Source organism: Tiliqua scincoides, chromosome 1, assembly GCF_035046505.1.
Source record: "Tiliqua scincoides isolate rTilSci1 chromosome 1, rTilSci1.hap2, whole genome shotgun sequence".
Taxonomy (NCBI): Eukaryota; Metazoa; Chordata; class Lepidosauria; order Squamata; family Scincidae; genus Tiliqua; species Tiliqua scincoides.
This window is the reverse complement of record NC_089821.1, coordinates 182,495,531-182,515,446: the sequence shown is the minus strand read 5'-3', so window position 1 is coordinate 182,515,446 and position 19,916 is coordinate 182,495,531. Positions and strand designations below refer to the sequence as shown.

The 19,916-nt window shown below is 40.7% G+C and overlaps 1 protein-coding gene across 1 annotated transcript in view; it reads left to right on the top strand.

The window, feature by feature from the left end:
- Positions 1-19,542, top strand: part of SNAP91 (synaptosome associated protein 91) — an 81,172-nt gene extending 61,630 nt beyond the window's left edge. The window contains exons 20-29 of the mRNA XM_066609864.1: positions 1,551-1,634; positions 4,077-4,160; positions 7,005-7,151; positions 9,797-9,946; positions 10,643-10,673; positions 11,184-11,295; positions 13,356-13,436; positions 14,390-14,494; positions 16,340-16,442; positions 18,217-19,542. Of these exons, the coding sequence (XP_066465961.1) occupies positions 1,551-1,634; positions 4,077-4,160; positions 7,005-7,151; positions 9,797-9,946; positions 10,643-10,673; positions 11,184-11,295; positions 13,356-13,436; positions 14,390-14,494; positions 16,340-16,432 (887 nt within the window). The 3' untranslated portion in view covers positions 16,433-16,442; positions 18,217-19,542. The remainder of the gene's footprint in view (positions 1-1,550; positions 1,635-4,076; positions 4,161-7,004; positions 7,152-9,796; positions 9,947-10,642; positions 10,674-11,183; positions 11,296-13,355; positions 13,437-14,389; positions 14,495-16,339; positions 16,443-18,216) is intronic.
- The last annotated feature ends 374 nt before the right edge of the window (positions 19,543-19,916 follow it).

Below are 19,916 nucleotides of genomic sequence, written 5' to 3'. Positions count from 1 at the left end.
TGCCCTTCACAGCCTCTCTAACTTGGCTGGTTAGCCATGCGGGCACCCTCCTGGATTTAGTGGAACCCTTCTTTCTTTGCGGTATACACCTCTGCTGGGCCTCTATTACTGTTGTTTTAAGCAGCCTCCATGCACTCTGGAGAGACTGGACTCTTTTTACCCTCCCTTTCAACCTCCTTCTAACCAGCCTCCTCATTTGAGGGAAGTCCGCCCGTCGGAAGTCAAGGGTTTTTGTTAGAGATTTGCCTGGTATTCTTCCCCCAACGTGCACGTCAAAACGGATCGCAGCATGATCACTGTTCCCCAATGGCTCAGTAACGTTTACATCTCTAACCAGGTCCTGCGTACCGCACAAAATTAAATCCAGAGTCACCTGTCCTCTGGTGGGCTCCGTGACTAGCTGATCCAAGCCACAGTCATTTAGCACGTCAAGAAATCCGGTTTCCTTATCGTGACCAGAACACAAATTGACCCAGTCAATATGAGGATAATTGAAGTCCCCCATGATTACAACCCTGTCCTTCCTTGTCACCTCCCTGATCTGTTTCCTCATTTCAAGGTCCCCATCAGATTTCTGGTCTGGAGGACGATAGCACGCCCCCAGTATTACATCGCTGCACAAGCCTGGTAATTTAACCCACAGAGATTCTACGGTGGAGTCGGACCCACCTTCAATCTCTACTTTGCTGGATTCTATCCCTTCCTTAACATAAAGGGCCACCCCACCTCCAACACGCCCCTGCCTGTCCCTCCTGTAGAGTTAGTGTAGTGTAGTTAGTTAGTGTAGTTCGATTCCAGCTGGAGGTATGAATCCTTCTACCTCCACCCTTTTTCTTCTCCTGTCTTCATCCCTGCCCTGAAGGCAGAAGAATATTGGAGTCATACCTGTGGTCTTGTATTTGGGCCAGGTAAAGAATCTTTCCTTCTTGCTTTGGCCCTGAGCAGTCTACTGCCTGGTTAAAGATAGAGCTGTGGGTACTTGTCCATCTCCACCTACTTGGGGAAAGGAGGAAGATATATTCATTATAACAAAGCCAAACTGAACTTACTTGGAATTTGAAAGGAAAATGTGTAATGTAGGCAACATCAGTGTAAACTGAAACTAAGTAGAAATGTCTGAATCTTGTGGCATCTTAAAGACAAATACTTTTATATTGACTGCACTCCATCAGATGCATTCCAACCTGAGTTGTCAGGGGGATAATATACCGGCATGTACACAAGTATAGAGAGAACAGCTATAGACAATGGGATCAAATGGACACGGAGTGCAAAGAAATACAGTCTGTGAGATGTCTATGCAAAACTCAAATGTATGCAAGATAAGTAGAAATTGTAACTGTGTTAAAGTGGCTCTCTGCTTGCAGCATGCTCCCTTGTATAGTACAGTGCAAACAACTGAATTTTGGGTACTTCAAGAAAAATGCAACAGGTGTGTTCTAGTACCTCAAAAGTCAATGTGTGTGATTACTGTGTTGTCATGGATTCAAGGTAGTTGGCTCTCATCGCTCCTGATTTGCTGATACTAAATATTGTCATGCTTACTGCAGTGGATGCATTTGCAGCACCATCGCCCCTGCCCACTGCCTCCCCAGCTAAAGTGGATTCTTCAGGTGTGATTGACCTGTTTGGTGGTGGGTATTGCTCCTTCTCACCATTAAAGAATTTCCCATTCCATTTCAGTTCCATTTGTTAGCAGTTAAAATTATTTAACACTTTTGTTCATGCTATATAGCTTGAGTAGTATGCATTTTAACTTTGTTAGAAAGTGAAACTGATTTTTTTCATTCTCTCATCTGTTCTCATTACTTTCAATGTTCCATGCATGAAATAGCTCAAAAATGCTTAAATAAGTGATTACATTCTTGCACTACATAAATAGAGTTCTTTGCAGTGATGCTTAGCTATGGTATATTTGTTTCTCTGGGGTTTGAGATACTTATAGATGTGCTTCAACTTGATAGTAGGGCTGTCACTTTAACTTTGTTTTTGAGGAATTGAACTTAAAAGGATCTCCTGAAAAGTGACATTTACGCTGAAATTATTACAATGTTACAACTGCTTTTAAATACTAAATCTTGAAGATGGTTGCATGATGTAGTCAAGCCTGAGTTACAAACTCTTATTGTACTACTTTTCCACCTGGAAGTTGCTTTTATGACTTTAGATTTTTTTAAGTACATAAAATGACATGGGACAACAGAGTAATATGTTGGCAACAATGGAGAATGCTATTGTCCCCACAGTTTGGTTTTTTTTGTGACAGGCCAACTGTTTACAATTAAAATATTTGATTGGGGAAGGAATTCTGGAATAAATTTTGCAAGCTCATCATACTTACAAAAAGCTGTAGATTTGAGACCTTGTATTCAAGAGTATGCTTGTTTTAAATTGTTAAAACTATGTCCATTCAAAATGTCACTGCTGAAATGTCTGTGAAAACTTTCCCCTTTGAAATATTAACATGTGTAGAATATTTTTTTTTTGGTAAGCTATTCAGACTCTCGGTCAGTTGAAGTTGAGGCACTCCTGTTTGTGCAGCTGAGTATCCATCTAGAGCAGGGGTTTCAAGCATAAGGCCCGGGGGCTGGATACGGCCCGCGGAAGCTTTTTATCTGGCCCTCAAGCTCTCAGCTGCTGAGCAGTGCTGAGATGTTGCTGCTAAAAGGGCAGTCTCCATGAAAACTGGACTCTCCCATATCTTGAAATATGATAAAGATATGTGTGTTTTCTCTTCTGTCATTTGAAGTTAATGAATTCCTAAGTGAGAAAAAGTGCTAATTTTTGGTTATGAGTTGTTCAATTACATCGTTTCCGGCCTTCAGCAGGCATCATGAATACCATTCGGCCCTTGATATGAAATGCGTTTGACACCCCTGATCTAGAGTATTACCATCAAACAACTTGCTGCATCAGATCAGCAGCTGAGAAACAGAAGTGTAGTAGGGGCTTTCCCATTGTTGGTTAAGCAACAGTGTGTGCTGGCAGCCATCTTGGCTTCTGTAAAAGACAGTAAAATGTGGCTGAAAATACAGCATTTATGATTGGGCTCAGATAGCTTTTGAACTGACTTTCAGATGAATAAAGATTCCAAGGAATAACTAACCATGATGTGCATATAACTACAGGTGTGCTTAACAGCCGTTTGCTTAATGATAAGGACTCCATATGAGGGATAGTCAAAGCACAATGAAGTTGCTCTTAATGAGGCAATCACATCTCCCATAGCCTGCAGCAGAGTGTCTGTTTATACAACAGAGAGGCTCTTAATGCATAGAAGAGGTAATCTATCTCCAGTAACCTGTGCAGCCAGCTAGTGTCTGGTAGGGAATGACTGTTTACACAACCAAGACACTAGATTGGTCTGAATGTTCACTTAATGACCCAATCACATAACAGGGATTGTAGCTCACACCTGTTATTTGCTAAGCTAATTTTCTATATTGTCCTGCTCTTTAAAATTTCCCTCCTTACCTAAATTTCTGGTCGGGTGCAAAAGGGTGATTAGATTGTTCTAACCAGTTGGTGAGGCATTAGATCAGTCATTCCCAAACCAGAGGTTATAACCCAAACACTGGTTGTGTGGATATTGTTAAGGGTCAGGGGAAGCAGTGTTCCCTTGTAAACTGCATGGCAGCACAGCTGGAATTGCAGCCCTGTACAGGTTCCCTCTCAGTGCTCTAGAACTTGGTGATGACAGTGATGTTTTTATTATTATAATTAAAACGTACAAACCCTATGGGTTGCCAGACATGGGGAAACTGTATTTAGGGTCAAAAAAAAAAAGTTTGAGAAACACTGCATTAGATCAGCTCACCCAGTAGTTACATGTACATTGTGATATGTTAACACTTTGTAAACTGTATGTTCAGTGTGGGCATTCCTTTCTGCTGAAAGGGCTGTTTATCAACAAAACGAGTATTGTGCTTGAGACTGTCCTTTCTGTCTTACTCGTAGTCATTTCCTCTACAGTTATGACAAATAAAGTTGTTGTATGTTTTTCCTAAAATGATGAATGAATTTATTCATTGCTAAACCTTTTTGCCTCTGTTACTGCCTCATGGAAAAACCTGTAGATGCTTTTGGAAGTAGTGTTCCTGAACCCCAGACTGCAACCCAAGCTGCTTCTAGCTCCTCTGCTTCTGCTGATCTCTTGGCTGGTAATGAACAACAATTGTATGCAGTATTAAATAGCTTTTTTGGGGTAACTGCCCCTCGATGGTACCACAAATATTTCTGTACTCTGTACTCAGTTATTGGGCAACTGATCACCAAAGCAGGTGGCCCCACTTAATTTGCTATGTCAGAAATGCATTTAAGCCAATATTGCATGTGTACTTCTGTTCATTGGAAGATGTTCTCCTGAATATGAACAGCACAGTCTTTGTAAAGTTCTGATGCATTTAACTAACTCTTCAGACTTAGTTTATTCTGTATGAGGAACTAATGTATGGACAAGTGATTGATAGCTTCTATAAAGAAGAGGGACAGTATGGTGTGTCGTCATTTAGAGTGTAAGACTCTAAGAAGATCTGCTCAGAAATCAACTTGGGCACTGTCTTATAGCCTGGTAGTCTACTCTATCACCACAGGATTAATGGGATAAAATAGGGGCAAGAATGTTGTATGCTGCTGCCATGGACTCATTGGAGGAAGTATGGAAAAAATAAGGGAGAATCAACCAAGTCTTATCTGGGCTAGATAATTTGAGGCATAGCTTGATGGAAATAATTTTCCCATACTAAACTTCTTTGCCCATACAGTAACAAAAAACTGGAGTAAGCAGTGTGCAGGTATACCAAGATTGCTTGAAAGTTGAGAACTATGTTTCATTACAGTCACCCTTAATATTCCATGCAGAGAAGCATCATGGCTTCATTTCTGCTTGGCCTCTGAAGATTATATATGGGAATCTATCCAGTCTCTGTTCTACTTAAACACAAAGCTCTCGGACACTAATAACAATGCATGTACACAGTAATTGAACCTGCTTTTTAAAATTCCAAAGTGAATTTGATTCAGGAACTAAGCAGAGGTAAAGGCTTGAAAGACTGCTGATCGTGAGTTTAATTAAGATAAACCAATCCTCATTTGTAAGAAATTTTTCTTGGCTTCCAATTCTTGGGCATTTACAGCAGATATTTGGTAGTAACAAAGGTTAATGTTTTCAGATTTTTACACAGCCTTCTTAACCTATGGTCACTATACAGATGGAGACCTTTACAGTTGTCTGTAACAAGCAAACCGTTAATTCTTTAGCCCAGTGTTCTAGAAAGACAAGAGATGCAAAAACTTGAGGAATGGTGTCAGATGTATGTGGCCTTCTCCATCAGCAAGTATTTCTGGCGCCAAAGAAATGTGGTATATTCCATATGTTTAATCAGACTAGGAACATATTAATCTTTATAATATTTCTGGTAGGAGGATGTTGTGTCCTCCACCATATTATTCCTCACTTGGAGCAGACTAAAGCTTTAAACAGAATGCCAGCTAGTGTATGTGTTTTGTAGGTGACTATCCACCTCTTTAGAACATGGTTTCTCTCTAACATGGTCAAATAAAAGAATACAGAAGTCATTGCTGAGCAGTCTGATATGAATGTTCGTGGAAGGAGCAAGCAATTGCTGGCTGTCCTGGTTCTAAAATCGGCTCACCTAATATACAAGCTGTCAGACCGGTCTTAAGCAGGCACTAGCTAGCATCATTAGTGCCTCTGTCCCCAATTTGTGTCATGAGGACAACAACATTATTTACACCACTTTGAGCGTTAAAAAAAAAAAGTGGTAAAGAAATCTTTTAAATGTTTGCCTGTACAGATTAGCTGTAAAGTTTACTAAAAGAGTGTAACCCCTAATGTAGCTGTGCTCTAAACTTTCCAAACCCCAGCCTAGAAACCGAATCTGGGGTTTGGGGAAAGCCCTCTGCTCTGTCAGTTCCTACTGTGGAGCTTACTGTTCTGTCTCTGCGCCACATGACTGCCATGTAGATCTGGGCACAAGGACGTCCTGGTCAGTTGCGTCTGCCCAGACATCCTGTTGCACAGCTGTTTGGGATGCCAGACAACAAACGACTGCCTAGAGTGTCCCTGTGCCCAGATCTACACGACAGTCACGTAGCGTGGCAGTGCCCAGTGGTCGGAAGTTTGGAGCAGTGGTTTAGGGCAGTGGCTTCCAAGTTTTTGGGGGCCACTGCCTGCTTGGTTCCATAAATTCATCCCCATGTCCCTGCCCCTACCCTGTGAAAATGAAAAAACAGTTCTTTAGGATTCTTTGGTTCTCAGCATTATAACGAACTGTCAAAAGAAAATAATTTCTGTGACATTTCCAGTACTTTCTGTCCTCCTAAAACCTGGATAAGAGGCAAGCATTGATGAGCCTCTTCAACTTAGGTAAGAGTTGTGTTGTCTGACTGAAAGAAACCTGCAGCTGGGAGGAATTGAGGGAAATGGTTGTATACATTTAGGTTAGCTCCTGTCTTTTGTTTAATCAAGGGGTGCCCAAAGCCTGGCCCTGGGGGCCATTTGCGGCCCTCGGGACTCCCAGTCAGGCCTGGGGGGAGCTCCCAGTCTTCAATGAGTCTCTGACCCTCTGGAGACTTGCTGGAGCCCGTGCTGGCTCAATGCAACTGCTCTCAGTGTGAGAGCGACTGTTTGCCCTCCCACGCGAGCTGTGGGATGAGGTGAGCTCCTTCCACTGCTTGCTGTTTTACATCTGTGATGCAGCAGAGGCAGCAAAGGAAAGGCCAGCCTTGCTTTGTGCAAAGCCTTTTATAGGCCTTGAGCTATTGCAAGGCCATCATTCATTTATATGTTCCATCTCTAATATATTCATCTAAGTAAATTTATTCAAATTTGAAATGTACATAATGCCAAAATGTTTGGACACCCCTGGTCTAATCAATGTGCATGAAATGGGGCTAAGAGTGGGATAAGACAAGCTGTAGCTTGAGAAAGTACTAGCGCTCTTTGGTCCTTGATGACTTCTTTTTCATTTTATTTATTACAGGCTTTGGAGGTTCTTTTATTGCCCCCTCCCCATCACCTTCCCCTGTTACACCAGCTCAGGCCAATATTCTGCAGCCCAACTTTGAAGCAGCTTTTGGAGTATCACCGTCTCCTTCACCTGCTCCCAGCAGTTCCTTTGATCCCTCAGGTGAGTGAAGGTTTTCTTATACATTTCCAGAACAAAATGTTCCCTACGTATCTTGAACTGTAGCACTGGTGAAACTCTAGCAGATAAGCAGACATTATTCAAATATTCTTTACAGGTGTAAACATCTTATTGCCTTGAATTGCCCTGAAACGGGTGAATGTTCTGTATACTAGTTTCTAACTTGAAGTATAATTCCTCTTGTTCAGCTGTAAAGTTTCAGTATAGATAATGTTGAAGCATACACACCTCTTCTTTGCATGTGCTTTATATGCATGCTCATTTAAAAGAGACTCTCAGGATCTATCTGTATGTACAGTATATATTCAGTTTATGGATGTGTGGTCTTGCAATAGTTGCTGAGCCTTTGCTAAGCGTGCATGGCGCACCAGAAGTTAAACACAGTAGAACTCCAGGGTGTTCTTCCCTTGACATAAAGCTTAACCTTTCATCACTGCTCTGTCATTTTGTTTGTATCTTTCATTCTATACTTCCGTGCTGGGCCTTGCTACAAATGTGCAAATTGGGTGAGTTCTGCAAGAGAATCAGTTTGTTTTTTAAAACCCAAATATTTAGTATTGCTTTGCTTTCTTCGATTGCTTGCCAGAGCATAATGCAGTTCTGCTTTATGATATTAACTTGCACATCCAATGTGAATAGGTATATGTATTATGTGACACTGGTTTAGATTAGAAATTGCTACCTGTAGTGTGGTCAATATCAGCTGATTTCTGGGGTAGAAAAGTTCTGCTTTTCTTAACTGAAACAATTGCTAGATGAACCTGTGCTTTCTGATAAATTTAGAAATGTGGTTTAAAAACTTATTACGCCAAATACTCGTAAAGGGATGTTCTATAAAGTGGGAAAATAATCCTGGAATTAGCTTTTGTTCTAGTTGACTTTAAAGAGATGCATTTATTAAAAGGTGTGTGTAAGGCTCCCCTCCCCCCATATCTGCAGGGAATGGTTCCCCGCACTTCCCATGGATACAGAAACTGGGGGTAAAAGGGGACCCTACAAAAACATTCAAAAATCCCCCCATTGTACCCCTGCATCGTGCAAGTGACTCACCTGCTTCATATTGTAGCCTTCCTGTCGCTCTTCCTGGTCTCCTGTATCCTTACTGACTGCAAAGTGGAAGATAGAAGCAGCAGCACTCACAGGAACCAGTGCAGAGGGTTGAAAAGAACCCACCACTTATCAGAATGCAAAGACGTTAGTGTCACATTCTTTTCAGCCGTCTGCCTGACTTACTTTGAGTGCTGCTTGCTTCTTCCATTTGCAGTCAGCAAAAAGCCAGGAGACCAAGCAGAATGATGGGAAGGCTGCAGTCTCAAGCAAGTAAGAAATTTTGCATGATGGGATTTTTGAACTGTGGGTAGTTGAAACCATGGATACTGGATCTGTGTATATGTGGGGGGGATACCTTTATTACTTGAGATTGTGGGCTTATTTTCACTTCTGCATTGGGAACCCTTTCCATAAAGTATCTGCAAAGACTTCCTTATCCTTGCTCAAGTTCAGCAGATCTCCAGCTAGAGAAGATTTCCTCTAAGTTCATACTTGCTCTGCCTGAGGCCACTCCTGCAGCCTACCTAGAATGATCCCACAAGTTTGCTGGGTGGATATTTATAGACAAAAATTCAAGGAGGATACTTTGGAACTTTCCTAGCTAATTGTTACCCTTTGACATCCCTAACTGTTCTCTTGTCATGTACAACAACTATGTATTGGACTGGTTAGATATCCGTCTTTCTCTGGAACTGTCTTGGGTAGAAAAGAGGAATAGGCCTTGGATATTTCAGCTCCCTTTTGTTCATTCCCTCAGTGTGAGGACAAATGAGCAACTGAAAGCTGCACAATTATATTAATGAAAATGAACCTTCATTATGTAAAGGGAGGCTCTCTATAAGTTAGGGGGTTGCCACAATGTATTTCAAATCCATAATTCAGCAGCAATACAAATATTTTAAAAGGTATTTCATTATTTTTTTAGTCAGATTGTTGATTGGCCAGTGGGATGCAGCCTTTGAATTTCTAAGAAAAGTGGTCTGGTTGTTCAGTTGTTCACTTCCCACCACCACAGAGAAGAATCAGCAAAGACTGAACAAGCCTGGGGCCTATCTCCACTTTTTTCAGAGGCAATCCGGGGGGGGGGGGGGAACAATGGCCAAATCCTGTGTTTAACATACCAGTGGGTAACAAGGAGATGCTTATGTCACAGCAATGTGTTAATTGGCTCTCATATGATAGAAATGTTTAAAAAATACACAACCTTTTTTTTCTTTTCTTTGGTCTTATTTCATGGTAGCAATTTGGGAAGGTGATTAGTTACTATACTGAAAATTCAGGACATGCAACACCTTAAGAGTTTGAAAGGTAATTTAATGAGTTTGTGATTAGGCATTTGTTTTGCTGCAATATTCATTTTAGAGTATATTCTCTTTAGGATTACTGGACATCTCAGTTTGTTAGTCAAATAACATGCATGCCTTTCATTGGCATTACATTGACCGTAAATCTGTGTAACGCTTCTAAGATCTGTAGCCACTATATATGTTACAAAGTTCATGGTTTGACCCTTAAATCTTTGCCTCCTTGTATGAAAGACTAATACTCTAAACTACTACTTTCCCTTAAATTTACAGTGTTTGATGGCTTAGGTGATCTTCTTATGCCAACCATGATGCCATCTGGTCAACCCCTATCTGCTTCAGGCATGGGTGCTGCTCCTGCTTCAGCTGGAACCAAAGGCATTGGAAGTGATCTTGATTCTTCTCTTGCAAGCTTAGTAGGAAGTAAGTTGGCATAACTGGGGGTTTGATTTTTTTCCCATCTTTAACTATATTGTACAGGTCAATCTGACTGCCACTCTTGAGGTGGCACAGATCCGAGTAGCCTCATTGAGGCTGCTGCAGTGTTACCCGGGGTAAGGGGAAAGAATTCCCCTTGGAATTCTTCTGTTTCTATTAGACTTCTGTTTCCATGATTTGTCTTTAAAGTGAGAAATGCAGTGGATGTTTGTGGCTACGCTGATTGCTAGTACTGTAGGTTCCACCTTTCTGTAAATACCTGTCTGTGGAGGTTAACTGTTAGTTGGAGGTCATCATCAAGGTCATGTGTTGAATGAAGATTCACAGATCAGATATGATTATGAAATGGCACTTTAGTGTTGCATCCATAACTTTACAGTACAAAAACTATCCTGACATGTTGGTGTGGTGATAGAACATTATTTTTCGCTTTGTTCGTTTTGTTTTGGACAGCTGAATAAATGCTAAACTGCTTCTTAAGTTAGTCAACTGTGAAATAAGTTGATCCAGTAGGCTGAAAAGTACCTTAGTAAGAGTTTTCTTTAAGAGTTCGGGCATGGTAAGGTCTTACAGCAAGAACTATTAAAACAAACTGATGTTGATGGGTCATATGAAGGGCTACTATAATGTCTCTTAACATATTTAAAGAAATTTGCAAATTATTTATATTCATCTTTACAGATCTTGGAATTTCTGGTACCACATCAAAGAAGTAAGTAGTTTGTGAAATCAAAATTTCAGATGTCTTATTTTCATTTGCTAAGGCTTCTATGGTATTGTACTATTTTATATGTAATTTTGCTTCCCTGTAAATAGTCTTGCTTTGTGAGTGTGTTTCTTCAAATTATTGTGTTTGGAAAATGAAATTAGGATGGCATTGTTCACAGAATGCTAAATGCTAGACTTCAAGTTGCAGTCCTCAGTGGGAATTACTTTTGAGTAGACATACATAGGATTGTGTTGTTTTTTGAAAGGGTACCCTCTTGTACAAGGTGGAGTACTAATAATTCTTTCCACTATACCTGGCTATGAAAGTACTTGAATTGTTCAATCTGCAGAGAAAAAAAGATTCAGGAATCCTCCATCTAATTGATCAGCCAGTAGAAGGCATACATTTAAGCATAGTCAGGTCTCTGTCCAAAGTTCTGCTCTGTTGTAAATTCTCCTCCTTCGTAGATGAATGGCAACATTCTAGATGATTGTGTGAATTGTCTGTCTTCAGGGGAGACCTTCAGTGGAATGCAGGAGAGAAGAAGTTGACAGGTGGAGCCAATTGGCAACCAAAAGTAGCACCCGCAACATGGTCAAGTGGTGTTCCTCCAAGTGGCTCAATGGTATGCAGTGCTCTATATTTGTGAAAAAATTAGCATATGTACTGGTGGGTATACTGGGAAGGTATTTACTGTAGCTGTAAACTCTATCATATGCAAGACATGTCATCCCACAAAATCAACATTGTTTTGCTCCCCGTATCTAAAGTTTTCACTAATGTTCGGAATAGTCTGTCCCATCCTGTCTATTGTTTTCAGTGATATCTTATCATTTGTACTGGCAGAATAATGTTTACTTCCTCAGTGCATGAGAGAAGGCATGTTTTGAGTATTGCTTGTATAGCAGTTAGCACAACCTCTCCTGAGCGCAAAACACAAATTCAAAGCTCATATTTAACACTTTCATAACTCCCAATTTGACCCATTAGCATATAACAGCAGCTAATCCTGTGAATGATAGTACTGTATAGCAAAAGCTAGTTAAAATATTAAACATATGAACTGTGTACTACTTGTGTTTTGCTTGAGACTGTGGGCTATTTGTTAGGGGGGGGAAAGATACTATACTACTTGTATATAGTATTTTTCTTGTGCAATAAAACACTTGAAGTATTTAAATGGTTAATGACACTTCTACCTAATAATAAGTAATTTGCTGAATGCATTCCTTGTAACTTGAATTTTTTTTTCTTACCAGAGTGGTTGAGCAATTGTTTTATGTAAATAGCCTTTCATTTTAAAGTCTTATTAACAGAGAATTGGCTACCAAACTAAAGAAAAATAAAACTGCTTTCTAGCTGAGACCTGTTATCCAGGGATAGCCTTCATTCTAGTGAAGTGATAAAGTGGAACTAGAGTACAGCTTTAAATATCTGCAAAAGTAGGAATTAATGCACATATGTCTGGCACTTTTGCAATATTTAACAAACTAACAGCCTGATCCTATTCCGGGCCAGCACCAGTCTCCTGTGTGCTGCCTGGGAAACAACTGTTGCGAATTTGCCGTAAAGTGCGTCATGACAGCCAGAAGAAGGGAGGCACCAGTAAGGGGACCAGTGCAGGCAATCGCTGGGCCTCTGCAGAGGTCTTCAGAGCTCTGGTAGCCATTGACAGTAAATTCCCTGCCAAGCAGCAGGGAGGCATTCCAGGGGGAAGGTGGGGCAGTTTAGGACCCAGAGGGGGACAGGGATGGCAGCAGAGGCTGTGGCCGCATCCTATCCCCCGCGCTGTGCCAGAAAGGCCTACATGGGGCTACTCGGTTCTGTGCCAACCATTGAGTTGTTCCAGGTCTAAGTAGACCCACTGCGGCTGTAAGGGCTCAAAATGAGCAGACCTCCGGCTGCCTCCCTGGACCTCCAGCTCAGCAGGATACAGTGGGGGCTATTTCTGAACCTCTGTACCACAGCACAGGCAGTCCTATTAGGATTGGACTGTAAATTGATTATATACAGTAAAACTCTTTAACAACCAATTGTGTGCTATGTTACCTTAACTTTGACAGGATCAACGAATGATAGAATGGGTTTCTGTATTAAGGGTTTTCTACGAGGGTTTTCTATTAAGGGTTCTCGTATTTAAGAACATAAGAACAGCCCCACTGGATCAGGCCATAGGCCCATCTAGTCCAGCTTCCTGTATCTCACAGCGGCCCACCAAATACCCCAGGGAGCACACCAGATAGCAAGAGACCTGCATCCTGGTGCCCTCCCTTGCATTTGGCATTCTGACATAGCCCGTTTCTAAAATCAGGAGGTTGCACATACACATCGTGGCTTGTAACCCCTAATGGATTTTTCCTCCAGAAACTTGTCCAATTCCCTTTTAAAGGCATCCAGACCAGATGCCATCACCACATCCTGCGGCAAGGAGTTCCACAGACTGACCACACGCTGAGTAAAGAAATATTTTCTTTTGTCCTAACCCTCCCAACACTCAATTTTAGTGGATATCCCCTGGTTCTGGTGTTATGTGAGAGTGTAAAGAGCATCTCTCTATCCACTTCATCCTTATTTACATTCTGTAATACAGTAAAACCCGCCATGTTTTCAAAACCAAAGTTTCCATTCAGTAAAACAATCTAATAAGTGGAGAGCATGTGTCTTAATACTAACTTTGGTTTCTAGGCAGGATCTGTGCCTCCTGGAGGTGCTGCCCCTCCTACATCAGGTGCCCCTGTTGCACAGCCTGGATCAGGATTTGGGATGGTAAGCAAACTAGAAGTTATTTCTACATTTATTTGTGAAAGATAAGAACTAAACACAATGACAGGAAGGATTAGTACCAACCCTCATGTCTTCCATTGACCTTTTTGTTTCCTTTCATGTTACTTTTAACCAAGACTCCTTGTATTCTTTCTGTGCATTAAAAGGTACTGCAGCACATTCTGCAACAGGAAAAGCATAAGTTGCTGTGGGCCCAATCTTATCCAGATTTCTAGCACTGATGCAGCCATGCCAATGAGGTGTATGCTGCATTCTGGAGGGGGAAGGGCAGTCATGGAGGCCTCCTCACTGTGAGGGAACATTTGTTCCTTTACTTCATGACTCAATTGCAACTCTATCAGTGATGGAAAATTGGATAAGTTTAGGCCCTTTGTTACTTAAATGCAACTTTGCTTATGATGATTATATTTTTGTGTCTTAAAGCTTCTGGAGGGGAAAAAGCTATTGAGGCCACTAAAGCTGTGCTCTAGCCACTGCAAATCCTTTTCAAATGCTCCTTCTGCCCAAGCTTCTGGGATTTCAGCAAGCATTTCCCAAACATTGAAGCTTACTTTTAGAACCTTGAAGACTTCAAACACAGTTGTCTTTTTAAAACAATGAAAGCTGGGGTGCTCTGGATGCCAAATGGTGCACTGAACACCAGTTTCAGTGCTTGTGCATTGTGATTGCAGAATACAAACTGCACTGTACACTGTATTCCCTGGAGTTTATCGGCAGATCAAAATAAGTTGTACACATTCTGTTAAAGTTAGTGCAGCAAGGGCTGGACTTTATTTTTGTACAGTTCAAATATGAAGAACAGAAAAAACAGACTGCAAACTCCTCAAGGAATGCAACATAACAGTACCTGTCATGTTAGCACCTCAGCCAGATGAGTCACAAGTTTGCCTTATCCATATGACAGGCGCTGTTAATCACCCTGAACTATTTTCTAGCAGCCTTCAGCAGCAGGTGTTCCAATGATGCCACAGCAACCAGTTATGTATGGGCAGCCTATGATGAGACCCCCATTTGGAGCAGCTGCAGGAGCTGGTGCACAAGTAAGAATTCAGCAGATCTGTACATTCTTTTTGTAAAATCTAAGGTTGCTTAGTTCTCTTCCATGTCGACATATGTCCTTCGTATTGACTGTGATGGCTTTTCTAATACTTTGAATATTTGAAATTTTAAATATACATGCAAGTGATTATTACAAAGCAATAGAATTTGGTTTTCTTAATTTGAAACAATTGCACGTGTCTCTTCTTCAACTCAAACGAAAGGAATTTATTTTATCATTGTTATTGTTCATTATTTTTAACTATTTAAAAATAGTTGACTATTTTTAGTCAACTGTCGGTGACAGTTGCAATGCAACAGGCATCCACAACCTGCATAAAATAAAAAGGTTCTGTATGCCCAACATCATTGAACTGGAGAGAGTTGGACTGGATTTTAGAAATGGGCTATGTCAGATGCAAGGGAGGGCACCAGGATGTAGGTCTCTTGTTATCTAGTGTGCTCCCTGGGGCATTTGCTGGGCCACTGTGAGATACAGGAAGCTGGCTAGATGGGCCTATGGCCTGATCCAGTGGGGCTGTTCTTATGTTCTTATATTCTTGAACAAAAATGTTTTCTTGAACAAGAAGTTACATAAAGCAGGTGCCAAGACAGAAAAGTTCATCCTTTTCTCAACTATTAAACTTCTGTAATAAGGGAACCCAAGCAGGTTCTCAATCTCTTAATGACTGAGGGAAGTTTAGAGTGAAATCTATTTAGTTCCTCGTTCTGTGTAAGCAACTCATAATAATCTCCATTGAGTTGAATAAAAAGAGCTGAAGGCCTTGCCCATCAGAAAACAACTGGGTCTCTTACCAGTTGAGATTATCAAAAGGATTTGGTTAACTAGACTCCTTTTTTGCCATTTGGTATCCATTTATTTATTCTGTTAACATTAAACTGGCTCTCTCAAACATTAGGGATGTCATTGATTCTTTTGGTTTTATCTGTTGGACTGAATTGTTTTCTGGATTCATTGCTATGAAATAGATTGCAGTTGATTGTTCAGTCAGGTCCCCCCCCCCCCGAATTTAGTGCATATTGTGCTTATGTTTGGTAATAACAGTTATTTTAAAAAGGAAATGTCTGGTGTGGGGCAAACCTACATATTTGCACGCATTTTTTCAGCAGTTGCAAAAGCTTTCTATGATTTACAAGTATCCTAAGGCAGTGGTTCCCAAACGTTTTAACTCTAGGACTCACTTTTTAAAAGGACACTCTATAGGAACCCTCCTAGCTTTGGGAGACTTGAAAAAAATTTTCACATTACCAGTCACTCAAGCCCCCGCTTTTATCCTTTTTACTATAGTGGAGTTTTGAGTTCCACATTCATTGGATAGGAACCATTCTGGTGGTCTTGCTTTCTCCTTCATCTGGCCTCAGATAGGAGTTGAAGCACAGTTGCCTACTTGCAAGTAAATGCACAAGTGTAGCTCTGTTTCACTTTCTGTACGGCTCAGTACATTTTCCTTGTAAGCTTTGGGGAGGTGGAACTTTCTTGTTGAGTGTTTGGGGCCTGTGTTCATCAGATCAGGACCATTCTGATAGAGATGCATTCCTCTTGGCCTGCTCTTCGAAGTGGACTGAGGCACAGTATCCTATTCATGAGTAAATCAGGGTGGGACACCCAGTTTGGGGAACACTGCCCCAAGGAAATTCTCCAACAGCTTGATTGTTTTTGAGCCAAATGCATGTTCATATATCCGTAAGTGGGGACAATATTCATTCAAAAAATATCTGTTGCATCTTAATTCTGTAATATCTAAATGTTTATCTTTGCCTTTTTCCGTATGTTCATATATTTTCTCATTTTGTGTTTCTCCTGCTCTTTTCTGCTGGGAAATAAGCTCTCTCCAAGTCCCACACCTGCCACTCAGAGTCCCAAGAAACCCCCAACAAAAGACCCATTAGCCGATCTTAACATCAAGGATTTCTTATGAACTATTTATGGTATGGCTTGCTCATTACACCTTAATTTTGAATACTGGCAAACATATTTACATGTATTCCTCTCTGGCAATTTCATAGGTCCCTTGAAAAACTCGTTGTACTTTGGAAAATATTAATGCTGTATTGAATTTTCTTGACGTTCAGTTCTCATTGCTAAAGTAACCTCAAAGTGTCTTAATGTTTATGAAAACCTCTATCAATTCCACTCACATAATTTCTCATAATTTGTTTGCAGCTTTTGTTTCCCTGAATTGTTGTTTGTGAGGATGGGGGGAGAGGAAGAGATGCATCCCTGTTGCGAAGGCAGCTGGTCCAATGCTCTCCCAGAGAGCAGTGCACATCTAAATCCACATCCCATTGAAGGCTTTCTTTTGCAGATGTAGTTGTTCTGCTCTACATTCCTTTTTCAGCAAAATGCACACTTGAATGTGCATCGCAAAATTTTTCTTCCCCGCCTGCCCTTCACACACTCCGTGGTGCCCCAGGCAGCAATGGTGTGACATCACGCGACATTGTGCAACATAATGACATCATGTGATGACACTTCTAGGGGAGTGCCAGGATCACGCCCATGATCATAGCGGCTGCTGGGGTGAAATCGCCCCAGCTGCTGCTGTGAGCACCCAGATGGCAGGTGCTCCAGTCACTCCCTGCTTTGAGAAGCGTCTGGAGCATGTGTGCACTCACAGCTGGGGTGATTTCGCCCCAACCACTGCTGTGAATATCGCACCAGCTGCTGCTGTGATAGCCCATGCACTGCAGTTGCTTCCTGACTCACAGGGGCAACTGGCACCTGCCTTCAAATGGCACCCAGGGCTCTTGCCCTGGCTTGTCATACCCTGCACATACCTGCCAACTTTTGCAGATTGGTGCAAAAGTACCAAGGGGAGAAAACATTTGTCAGTATGCTGGTTCAGCACTTTTTCCCTCATACTGCTTTTTAACCAAGTCGAAGTACGTGTAGTTGTTGTATATTCTCCAGTTTATGTGCCATCCCTTCCTCTGTTTCCATTCTATCAGTTTTAGATTGTGAGCCCTTTAGGTAGTTCCTGCTTCCCCCTTGAAAACTGTAGCTTTCTCTTACATATGTCTTCAGTAATGTAATTAGCTTTTATCTACACTGGCAGTTGTGAGGTGGTGTACTTGGTTGGCAACATAGTGTTGCAATGTCTTGTTGGGAAGGTGTGGTTATGTTTTAAATGGATTAAGTGTTCCAAAGTATTGTAAAACCATTGGGGATTATATGAGAGACTTTCTTGGCCAAGTATTTTGTAGAGTGGCTGCTTGTGTCCCTCTTCACCACACTCGTATCATCATTTATGAAGAAGGTGCTGTATGTGAAGCGGTCCAAATGCAGTATTTCTCAAACTGAGTGTGGGGATTGTATAGTTTCATCATCTGCTCATGCAGACATCTGTGTGGACTACTTGTTTTAAGATGTATGGAGATTGTAAGCTCCTCCCCACAAGAATAGGTTCTTTGGTCCCAATAAACATTCGAACCAGGCCAGTTTTGCCAATACCGAAGGAGTGACCAATTTGGAGTAAAGGGCTATGTTTCACACCAATATATATGTGGAGGAAAAACAATTTCAAATCCACTTTCAGATTTCTCTAGACAGAATTTTCCACCTGGAATAACTTATTTAAACAACTTGAGGGATATAAAGATGCAAGAGTTCTGCAAAGAAAAACTATGAAACTAATTCAGATGTTTGAATTGTTGCTTGACCTCTCTCTCACACACGCGCATTCTCCCTTGTTTGCCTTTGCAGCTGCAGTTTTCTGACAAGATAATTGAAGATGCAAGTTTGGAGCCTACAAAGAAGAGTCTTGTTGCTCAGTTTCCAAGTGAGCCACCACTACCAAACCCAGTGCTTATTCAGACTTCTCTCCTACTTCCAAAAACGTGTAGCACAGCTGTGAAAGTGAACATTAGGAATGTGTACTCTCTTAGTTGTGACCCCTTCTCTCTCTCTTTCTCAGTTTGTGTACTTGGGTTATTATTTATGTGTTTTACAATTTAAACAATGGATGTATGTTTCTGATGCCTTCTTAGTGCTTTTCTGGACCTATCCAATAAGGGCAGATTATGCAGCTGTTGTGTGGTGAGCATTTGGGGCAATGTGTCTGTGTTTCTGGAGGTCACAGTGTAAATAAGTTGGGCAATCCCCTAAATTTTTCCCTTGAAGTCTCCTTTCTCTTATATCTATTTAAAAATAAATAAATAGTGCGATAATATTGGGTAGTAAGAAAAGCACTCTCAGTCCTACAAAATCCTTTTTTGTGTGGAATATATTTCTTCCAAACACAGGATTCTCAATTTGTGGTGGGAAATGTTTATTTTTGTGGCACTGTACATGTTAAGAAAATTATTATTTAAGGTAATATAAAGAAAACTCCCATTAATACATTCTTTTCTAAGTTGCTGTGTGAAGACAAAAAAATACCAACACTTTTATTTTAAAATATTTAAAGCTTTTTCATTTAAAATTGACTTATCAGTTTTGTTTAAATGCACTGAAAATAAGTAAAGGGTGAGTTTTTCTTGCCATGTAGTTGAGAACAACCTATCACAACTGTGAAGACATTTTAAGGATTGTCAGGCTAACTAGGTCACTCTTCAGTGTATCTATAGTCAAATCATGACAAACTACAGGGTTGTTGTTTTTTTATCTTTTATGTACATCTGTTAGTTGGTGCTTCTCTGTATATGCCTTAGACTAGTGTTTCCCATCCTCATAATGCACTGTGTATTTTCCGTACTGTCTGTGATTAGAGATCACATTAAACTGGAGGACTGCACCCTTTTCTGCAAACAGAAAAACTTGTTCCTTTTAATGTTTTAGTTTGTTCTCTCATACCGTTTGTGCTGATGGCTTGGCTTAAGATTTTTGACTCGTTAAGGTCACTGTTAATCAGTGTTATAAGTGGCTTGGCAGCTCTTTGTAAAAGCATATAAAGTTGGAAAGATATTCACCTAAGTCTTTCAAATTAACTATTTAATCAATATATGGTACCATTTTAAAAAGAGGTTGTATCTGAACTTATTGTGGGGATAACATACACTGTAATGACAGAGAGTCAGAGAGAGAATTTCAAAATGGCTTTTCTTTGTATTTTGGTTTGAGAAAAACCCAGTGCATGTATACCCTCTGAGATGCAATAAAACACATTGATCAAAGTAAATTCAAACATACAAGTTGCCTCCTTAATTTCATAAGCAGTTATTTAGAATTAGCTACATGTATGTTAAGCAGGACACAATTTGTTATATACTTGTTAAAGAGTAGAAAAGATCTTGCCATTGGCTTTCAGATCAGGTATCAGAAACCTTTATTGGCATCACAGACAACAAATAAAACATACAAACAATAGAAACAGCTGATAAAATAACCAGCAACCGTGCTTCTTTTGATTCATACAGAGCTACCCGGAGCATACATAAATCCCCAGTATACAGTTTCTCAACAGT